Source organism: Diceros bicornis, chromosome 27, assembly GCF_020826845.1.
Source record: "Diceros bicornis minor isolate mBicDic1 chromosome 27, mDicBic1.mat.cur, whole genome shotgun sequence".
Lineage (NCBI taxonomy): Eukaryota > Metazoa > Chordata > Mammalia > Perissodactyla > Rhinocerotidae > Diceros > Diceros bicornis.
Window position 1 is genome coordinate 6469695 of NC_080766.1, and position 10599 is coordinate 6480293.

Here is a 10599-nt window from a genome sequence, read left to right on the forward strand (position 1 = left end):
AAGTTCAGACAGTTTTCATCTCATTGTTTCTGACAGTCCTACTACATGGAGATTTTAAGTCAATTCTAAATGTGCCTCAAGAAAACATCTCTATACATAGTGAAACCTCCCTCTGCTAATAAATTATTATGCTGTCACAGGTATCTTTTATCATTGTTTTAGTGTGCAAGAGTTGTAATGATAAGAGGGTAATTGTAATTCAAGTGTCATAATAAATTTAATTTTTGGTCTGGTTCAAGAATACAACTTATTTGTGATGACTTTAAAAAGAAGTATTATCCAACATTTAAGTACTAAATATGGAGGTACTTAGTGCTCATCAAACTGGCAAAAATATTTGTAATACATGGGGAGAAAAGGCTGATATACTTAATATAGAAAAAGCACTTAGAAATCAATGAGGAAATTGCTTTCTTAAAAGCATAGAAAATTGGCCAAAGATAAAACACAGAGAAAGAAATGCCATAATCACATAATGTTCAGCCTCACTAATACTGAAAGAGATGCAAGTGGAACAATTAGATACTTTTAATCTATAATAATGATAATGAATAGTAAAAAAAATTATGAACATTGGTACAAATTTCCTGAAATGTTTAGCATCCATAATGAAATATGTAAACGTAAATGTAGATATATGCTTGCATTCAGCAATTATACAAACATACTTTTAGGAATTTATCTTATCTCCCAAAATATTCACATAAGTAACAAGTATATTTATACACGTGTGTGTATGTATCCAATTGCTGTACATCTATAGAGAATTAGTTAATTTATGATATAGGGTACAATGAATATTGTGCAGCCCTCCAAAAGGGTTGATCTACATGTACTGACACGGAATGGCTTCCCAAGATAATATTGCTGGTGAAATAAGCACATTCAGCACAGTATAAATAGTGATGTGCATACGTGTATACCCTCGAAGTGTCCACGGCAAGTTGTGTCATTACGGGGTATTATGTAGAACTTTTTACTTTCTAAATACTCCTTAACTTGATTTTTAAACAAGAAATCTATGACATTTTGAAATTTAAAAAAAAAAGATGTTTTAAAAAAGAATGAAGGGCGGTCTCTCTGATAGCTAAACATGATCTGTCTTGATATTCCCCTGAAATGAAATCATAGTTCCCAAATTAGATAGCTCTCACTCTCATTTTTTTCCCCTATGTTAGTGTTAAGGTGCTACCCCCACATAGATCTTATTTAGAAATTCTTAACTAGTATTTAAACTGATTGCCCCAGGGCTCAGACAAACAAATGCAGTCGGATGATCATTACCAGTGATAATTGTATAAAGTAGGAGAAGATAACATGACTGTCTCTTGCATCACTTTGTGGTCATTTGTCAAGTGTCAGCGTTAGATGCCAGGTTTTTGGTGAAGGTTGGATGTTTGGAAATAGCATCCAACACAGCGTTGTATGTCTTTATATTTGTGATAAATATGCCTTGTCTTTATTAAAGCAGGACTGAAGCAGGGGATTCATTTTTAGGAATAAGCTGCCAGCTTCTTTCAGTCTACTAGCAAGTATTCTCATCCAAAAGGCTTTCTAGACTCTTAACATCTATGAAATGAAAAGTTTCTATTTATTTACATAAGTACTTTATTTTTAGGTCATAAAATATCCTAGCGACACTTCCATGTTTTATGTTCTTCTTTTTCTTCTTCTCTTTTTATCAACAGCATGTTCCTCAGTGTGAGGTTACTACATTACCTCTTTTATCTCCAGCAATAACATTAATTGGAAGTGTATTCAGCTTCCTTAAGAGCATAGTCAGTGGGGTTGTCAAGTGATGATGCTTCCTCGGAAGGAGGACGAGCTTTTCTGGTGGATATGACTTTGACCATCAGAAGCCCCTGAAGCTCAAGGGTGCCTGAGTGTAACTTTTTCAGTAACCTAATTTATTATTTATTTCTACCCAAAAGCAGAAAACTTAACCTCATCAATTCTGAGTATTCTTAGTCCAACCTAATGATCTCTCCATTACTCTCAGCTTAAAACAAGGTGCCATTTAGAGTTGAAACCTCTTCTCAGATTCTTCCCTCTCCCTCTATGAGGGACTGCCTCTGTATTCCTAGAGTTAGTCACATCACGAAAACTGTCAAGTAAGAGGTTGCTGTCTGCTTATTGGTCTTGTCATTTCATTCCTACACTGGCCTTTGTTTCCAGACATATCCCCTTCCCCACTCTCTTTCTCAGCACATTCTCTGTACACGCCCCCCCCCCTTTTAACTCGAGTTCAGCTTCCTAGTGTTGGTGATCCCTCCAAGATGCTCAGCTGGGCTGGCCCATGCCAATTCTTCTGCCATGGGGCACTCACTTCGCAGCTGGGGGACATAGTAGTAGGCCCCCCAGAATTCTCTCTAACTCCTGTACCCTTCCTGCAGGGCCCTTGGGAACTTGAGGATGTTTTTCCAAGACACCTAGGAGCTGAGGGAAAGTAAGGAGGGGAAGTCTCCAGGCTTTCCATGCTTAGACACGCCCTGTTGCCGTCTCTATTTCCTTATTCCCAGAGACTTTTGCAAGAAGTGAATCTGTGAAGCTGTTGCCTCCCCAAAATCTCAACTCAAAAATGAGAAAATGAGCTACAATGTCTTGTTATATAGTCATATTCTTCAGATTTTAAAGAGAAATCATATTATGATCTTTGACCAAGACTTCTCTCCCGCTCCTGATTATACTACATGTCTTTTCTGTGTTTATACTTCCTTTGCTCTCTTCCTTGGTCTGGATTTTTTTTTCCTTTTCTTTTGGTGAACAGTGGTGTTGGAATTGAAGCAAGAAACTGGGTCTGTGGGCTTCATTTCCTTTTAAGCTTTTCTCCTAACTGAATCCCAGACTCTCAAACTCTGAAGCCAACAATGTGATGTCTTTGTTCTCTGGTCCCATTTCTGACAACCGCCTCATGAGCCAAATGGCCATCCTATGTCTTCAGTGTTTACACTGGGGAAGTCTGGGCGGGGAGGGGAGGATGGTTATTTTAAAGATACATAGCAAAAAATACATCAGTTAATATGACATATCCTGTTACACAATTGGGTAGTCTTTATCTAAAGTATAACAAACTACTGTGTAGTCATTTACTGTGTCTTAGGGAAAACATTGCAGATGTATAGTTTAAAAAAATCACTGAGTGAGCTATTTTGTTAATGTTAATATCGGTTCTGTTAAATCAGCGTGTTTTTAAACAGTGCAGAAAGGAATATAAAAAATGTGTTAAATTTTCCTTGAATTGATTTAAATAAAGGATTTTGACTGGCGGAGTTGCAGGAGTATAGGCTAGCGCCACGGCCTACAGCCAATACAATGCGTATAGGGGGAGTCATACATGCTGTGGTGAAGACCACTGACTCTGATATGAGACCACCTTGTTTTCAGTCCTAGCTCTACCACTTAACAGTTGCATAGCTTCTCTTAGCTCAATTTTCTTATTTGTAAAATGGATATTATTATAGCATGGTTGGGAGCATTTAATGAGATATTTCATGTAAAGCATCTAGCACAGTGCCTGGCATATTCAGACCTAAGAAAATGTTCACTGACATCATTTTTATGATGTTTATTTTCCTTTCTTCTGAAAATCTCATAGACTAAACAATAGAACTAAAACTAACTTACTAATATTGAGAAGATAAACATGGGTAATTTCAAACAGCCAGTGGGGAGATTTCAGGATATGTTTTGAACTAATATAGCATAGGTTTGAGTTAGGGAAGTAAGAAGGCAAAAATGCCTGAGTAGGAGAAAATTATAGCAGAGTGGATTTTGTGTTCTGGTAAGAAAATTTGGGGAAATCCCAAATATATGTAGATCACAATAGGGATCATGGGTTAACGATATATGTAGACCACATAAGGATCATAGGTTAACGACCTTGTCCCCTTTAACCCTTGCTGGGAAAACTAAATGTACTGTAGATCCTGATCTACTCTAACTCTAATTGTCTAACAAGAAAAATCATAGCCATGCTTCTCTGTTGCAACTTAGTAGTAGTAGGGTTTTTTTGTGGTTGTTCATTTTCTTGTGCTTTATTTATGCCTTTCTTTTTGAAATTTACAGGTGTGAATACCTGCTAATTAAAGGTTTGATTTATGTCCCATCACCAAGAAGAAGCTAAACCACTAGGACTAAATTAGATATTTAATACATTTCAGGCCATAGACGAATTGATTTTTTTTTAAGGTTTGCATTGGAGTAATGCAAAGACTTGGAATCAAAAAAATTAAAGAGATGAAGTTATAAGGAGAGAACGCCTTCTGTTATTCTGGTTGGAAAACTTAGGGCCATGTTAAGTTATGCAATACTTGTCCACGGAAAAAGGCTAACGTGATTTTGAAGGTGTCATATGTCTTTGCAAACCAAACTAGGGATTGCCTTTATTTAAGAGGAAAAAAAGATACTCAAACCACTTGATCATTCCAACACTATTTATGACTTGCAGTGCTGACATTCTATAGATTGATGAAGTCTTCAAGTGTGGAAATACTGAGTCATGTAGAAGATGAGATGTTTTAATAATGAAAAAATTATTTATGCAGTCAGCATATTGTCAGTTAAGGTGGTTTAGATTATGAGTCACCCAACAGAGACTATGTCAGGTTGCAAATTATTCTAACCACAAAATCATTTGAAAATGAGTAAAGCAAACTTAGAGTGAATTGGTATACCCCAGATCCTTTTATTTCCCCTTCCTTCCCCTCTTCCTCCTTTTTATCCTCCTCCTCTTCTTTTGAAATGGGAAAGGAAAACTATTGACTCTGTATCTGAACATAATACTAGTACGTGGGAAAAACAAATGAAGATGGAACTAATCTTCTAGCATTCGGGAAGTGTTGCTTCTTCCCAGCACACATAAATGCTAGGGAACGTGGATGGCGACCTGTGGTTCTATGAGGTGCTGCTTTGTCTCCTTCTATTGTTCTCTCTACTTTTATGTAATCTGTTTGTAGATTATCTTAAAGTCTCCCATCAACGACTGACTAATTGTGGCTGTTTTGTAATGACACTCATTGTTTTATAAAATTCTTTGACAGGTTGAGGGACAAGAAACAAATCACTGCAGCTGTTTTAGTAACAATTACAATTTAAAACCACACTGGCTCATTGAACTATTCAATTTCGGACATCCGGCCCAGACTTAACAACAGTTCTAGATCAAGGATCCAGAAGACAGCCTGCAGTCCTGGCACCCACACAGCCACCACACTGCATTTCTATTCATTGTTTAATTGCCTTGCCCTCATGTTTTGATACTTGGTTTTAAACAATTTAAGAGCAGCTATTATTCTGAGTCTTTACTCTTCCAAAGGGTTATGCCTCAGGACAAAAATAAACTGAAGAAAGCGACTTCAAGAGGGTGTAAGCTGAAGGTGCTATGCAAATTGCCCATATCAGAAATTAGTCAATTGACTTAACCAGATCAGAGTCACATTTTCTGTGTTTCCTCTTTGATAAACTTCTTCCTCATCATTTTAGCTTTGAATTGGAATTCGTACATGTTCACATATTTTCCTTTTGTCGCTATTTTCTTAAACTTACCTATAAATTTTATTTTCTTGCTGTGAAGTGTGGATTTTTATAAGCCATCTTAAATCTTTTCTGGAGGAAGATGCACTAAAAATAAGTAAATTTATGAATCGAATATAGGTTTGTGCTATTAGCTATGAACCAACTATATCTATTTTACTGACAATACCGGATTCAGTTTTTAACCATGTCTAATTGCTCACCATAATTTATTAGCAACCCCACTATGGAATACATTTCAAAACAACATTAGAATTTATTTACTACCTTAGTCCAAAAGTATCATTTTGATGGTTGCTGAAAAGTATTAACTGAAGCATTGCCTAAATACCCAAAGATTGGTTACATCTTTTTCCCCCAATATCAGCTTCTTTTGCAATGTCAGCTTCTTTTGAAATTAGAAGATAAAAAGGTTCATTTATATTATTAGATTTTATTGATTCACTCATACTCCAAGAAAATAAAAACCACAGTAAGAATTTGTACTGTACAGATAGCACTGCTCTAGTCTAGAGTTTTTGTCACCTACTGTGTTGGTTGGCTCTTTTTTTTTTTTTTTTTGGTGAGGAAGATTGGCCCTGAGCTCACATCTGTTGCCAATCTTCCTCTTTTGCTTGAGGAAGATTAGCCCTGAGCTAACATCTGTGCCAATCTTCCTCTGTTTTGTATGTGGGACCCCGCCACAGCATGGCCTGATAAGTGGTGTGTAGGTCCACGCCCAGGATGCAAACCCCAGGCCGCCATAGTGGAGTGTGCAAACTTAACCATTACACCACCAGGCTTGCCCCTGGTTGGCTTTTTGAAAATTGTGAACTCAAGCACAGAATTTCCTTAGAGATCAGGTCATCATTTGGTCATACCTCACAGTTGCCTAGATTGTCTTTTTGGTTTCTATATGCAATGCATTATAGATTATGCCCATTTTTGAATACCACATGTATTAATGCTTTTTGTTTTTCTCATTGTCACTTTTTCTAGGTCTACAGCATCAAGACAAGAGCAAGGAATCACCATGGTACTGAAACTCACAGTATTAGCAGGTCTGGTTGGAGCATGAATCCACCGGTCCACTGGGAAAAGAGGCTGCGAGGATTTTCCATTCTGCAGTGGGACACAATAGACATGAAAGGAGAAGAGGAAGTGCCAGCCAGCTGACTTTGGTTTGAGCCTTTTCTTGAGAAAGCAGAGTGGGTACTAGGCATTGAAGAAAAGCATTTTTGTTTGTTTTTTCCCCTCATCTGAGCCTTTGCCAACTGTGCGACTCTCTTTTTTTGTCTTGCTTTTATCAATACACAGTTTAATTTTTATTTCATTTTGATTTTTTTTTTCTTTTTGAACCAACCACCTTGTCAGGAAAAGATGAACCACAAATGAAAATGCTCATTCTTTCAGGAATACAATTTTGTAGCTCTATGTGCATCTATTTTTGTAGAAATACAGAAAGTTTGATTTAGCATTGATGGGCTATTTTTGAGGGATGTATTTTTTTTTAATATTGTAAAAGTTAAGTTCTGTTTAAAGAACTTGCTCTCAGAGAAGCACTGGCAAAAATGTTTAAAATGCTTATCTTTAAGATGTCTGTGAGATGCTCTGTGCTTTCCAGGTTACCTCAAGTGTTTGATAGTTTCTCCTTTTGACAAAAGTAGCACCACAGCCAAGCCAGTATAGTATTGTTTTACATTAAATCTCAGTGAAGATTTAATTTCATGCCAGCTCACTTAGCTTAGAATTACGTATATAGCTTAAAAGGAAGTTTTTTAATGACCACACTAAAGAAAGGATATTTCATTACTTTGTTATCTCCCACAGAGGATTCGGAGGTTGACTAAGAAGAAAGTTTGCAGAAACTTTCCCTCAGATGGAAAGTTTGCCTGGAGTACACAGTTTTCTTTCTAGTCCGTCCAACTTTGATAAATGGAACCAGAGTTTATATGGAACTACTGGAAAAAAAATGCATTTAACCGTGCTACCTGTGAGCATCAGTGACTTATTTTCCTTGTTGTTAGTTATTCATTCATGGCAATTTTTAAAGTCGTGTTTTAAGTGGATTATTTTTTCCTGGAGACAGTTTGAAGGATAATATTTGGGAAAGTACTAGACAAATCACAAAGCCTTTAATTCAATGGCTATTTCTGGTAATGTTACTCATCATTGTAAATTGAAAATTAATATATTGTATATGTAATATTTTAAACATAGGTTTTTGCAAATCTTTTTTTTTTTTTGGTTTAAATCTGGTTTTAGACGATTTAATTCTTTTTAAAAAGACTAGGGCAAAATGAAATTTAAACTGGGATTTATGTCACAATTACTGAAATTAGGTTAATAAATTGACAATTTATTATTTGAAATTTATTATTGAAAACCCAGGATTCAACTTGACATGGCCCTCAAGATCTAAATAAGGTGAAGTTGGAATTATCATTAAGACTCAATTAGGAAAAGATTAAGATTATGAAAGTAGCAGTTATTGATATTTTAAGGACTTTCAATGCAAAGTCCATTCTTTCTTTCAGCTGCTTCCAGAGACAGGTCATGCTAGAAAGTTAGTGTTATATAGAAGTTTTAATTTGGTAAAAAAGTTTCTCAGATTTCCTCCATCCCTGTCCTCACCCTTGTGAAACACAATGTTTAGTGAAATACTACTTTCCATCTTAAATTACGTATATCATGTGTGCGAACGTTTTAGATACAAGAACAATGCAACCTCCACTTAGCTAGGCAGAGTTCTCACAGATAATTTTCAAATATTTCCCTTAGTTCTATTTTACGTATTAGTTTCCTTTCCCAGTGCATCTCGTGAGTTATAAATCTATACACTCTCTTGCATTCTCATCATTCTGTACGTTGCTGCTGCTTAACCAGACTCTCCTTAACACAACATGTACATTTTTACCTAACGTGAGGCCCACATTTAAGGTATCTTCTACTTACTAAAGACATGAACTTAGATTTCTAGGGAGTGGCTTGGTTAAATTATCTACAATTTCACCTACAATTTGATTTGATATAATTGTAATTTGCCCAAATCTATGGAGCACAGAGTTGAATGAGTCTATGAAATTGGTTTCATCTCGTGTCCTCCTGAATTTGTCCTCCTGAATTTTCAAAGACGAGCAGTTGGCAGTTCCCGTGGGATGACTCACTGGGGGGTTATTTATTTTCCTCCTCTTCACTTGGAACCTATTAACTTCCTTTGCAGTTTCTCTGAAACATTGTTGTACTCCAACTCATTGAGATCATTCACTTTGATTTTCCCAATTAAGAGGAGAAGAAAGGTAGTAACTCTCTGCTCCTTTCCTTATTCTAGAGAGAGCAGACAGATAGCATCTCCCTGGAAGGAGAGAGCAGACAGTTAGATAGCTTCTCCCTGAATGTACACTCCACTCTGTGTTAACTATCTGCTAAAACATTCCTTGGCTCTGGGGGCCCAAGAAAATTTGGGGACCTGAATTCTCCCGAACACAGGCAAGATTTATAAGTGAGGTTCGCTCATTGAGAACAGGCCCGGGTATTGTTGGCCTATTGCAAGGATTGGATCCTTGCGCATACAAGCAGTGGATCAAAATCTAAGTGAAAAGAGAATGAGTGCATCTACAGAATTGTCTGGCATCCCCCTTGCTATGACCATATTACCGTTACCACTAGAAGTTGTAAAAGAGAATGAGTTGTAATTTAGCACTGTCTTCTGAATTTATTTTAAGCTTAACATGCTGTCATTCTCTGAGCCCGATTTTCTCACATGCAAACGATGCTGTTGAATTGAGAGGCTTCCAGACTGCTGTATTGAGGGCTATTGCCTCTCTCCCCAATTTCACTTGGAACCATTTCACCTTTGGCTATTTTACAAATCAGACTTTCTTCGAACTTTTGAAAGATCTCTGAACTAGACCCTAGAAAATCATCTCATTTATTGGACATCTAGTCTATGCTTCAACCACTAAATTATAATGATCTACGGAACAACATAATAGTGACAGGTTAGATCCTAACAGATTATTTAGTCCCTCATTGTTTTTTGAAAAAAGTCTCTAAACTTTTTAAAAACCAATGTTTCTTGCTAAGAAGGTTAACCGTCCCCTCCTAACTTTCTCCTCTAATTATTTTCCTTTCTCTTCCCTTCAAAATTATTTACATTATTATTTTAAGTAAAATTGGCCCGGATAGCTTTAAATTTTGCAAATGAGAACTTAATAGATTGCAAATAATTGAGGAATTAATTTCTTTAACTTTATAACAAATTAAAAAAAAAACAAATTCTAGGCACTCGAATAAAAGATGAGCTTGAGGATCTTGTTACTCATGATGCAAATAGAATTTCCCGTTCCTGTTCCAGCACCTGCGGGATATGCGTCACAATCTATCTAGCTTTTGCATTTACGATATGCGTCACAATCTATCTAGCTTTTGCATTTACGGTCTGGTTTAATGTTACACTTGTCATTTAAAGTGGTAATCAAAAACTATGTTTCAAAAAACTGCATTCTATCTCTTACTGAGTGTCCTTTTGTTACATAGTATTTGCTGAATTAAGTCCATGAGGCAGTGGCATTAAGTGGTGGAAAAGGCAAGTATTTATGTTAGAATTCCGACTGGGAGATGAATAGAGAAGCAGAATGAATGAATGGCAAAGAGCATTGAGTTGGACATGAAGTCATTCTCTGAATTCTGGCTTAGCCATGATTAGATGTGTATGATTTGGGGCTTCATTCATTTATCTCAAGAGTAAAGTGGGATAATGATACCTAACTGGCAGCCTGTGAAGGTTGGAAATCATACATAAATATATGATCAATCATCTGGCTTATATTCAATAAATGACGGCTACCACAAATGTCTATCAGTTGAGTAAGTAGATCATAAAGTTGAGCTCCTGAATGTCCCTTCTCTTTACTTTTTCTACCCATTTCTGCAGCAATCAAATAGCTATATGACTGTGCTTTTCCATAAGAAAATGTTGCAAGAGAATCTTTGTCTTCTACTAGGTGTTGAAGATAAAATGTAAATTTCTTGATTATCTCTGAGATATTAGTGTGACATTTATGAAGGAAAATAAATTAACCTCTT

General features: G+C 36.3%; 1 protein-coding gene across 3 annotated transcripts in view; it reads left to right on the forward strand.

Annotated features, from left to right (window-relative positions):
- The window catches only part of VGLL3 (vestigial like family member 3), a 49800-nt gene extending 41648 nt beyond the window's left edge, over positions 1–8152 (forward strand). For all 3 annotated transcript variants that reach the window (XM_058570685.1, XM_058570686.1, XM_058570687.1), the window contains exon 4: positions 6511–8152. In XM_058570685.1, coding sequence (XP_058426668.1) covers positions 6511–6554 — 44 coding nt within the window. In that variant the 3' untranslated portion in view covers positions 6555–8152. The remainder of the gene's footprint in view (positions 1–6510) is intronic.
- Positions 8153–10599: the final 2447 nt, after the last annotated feature.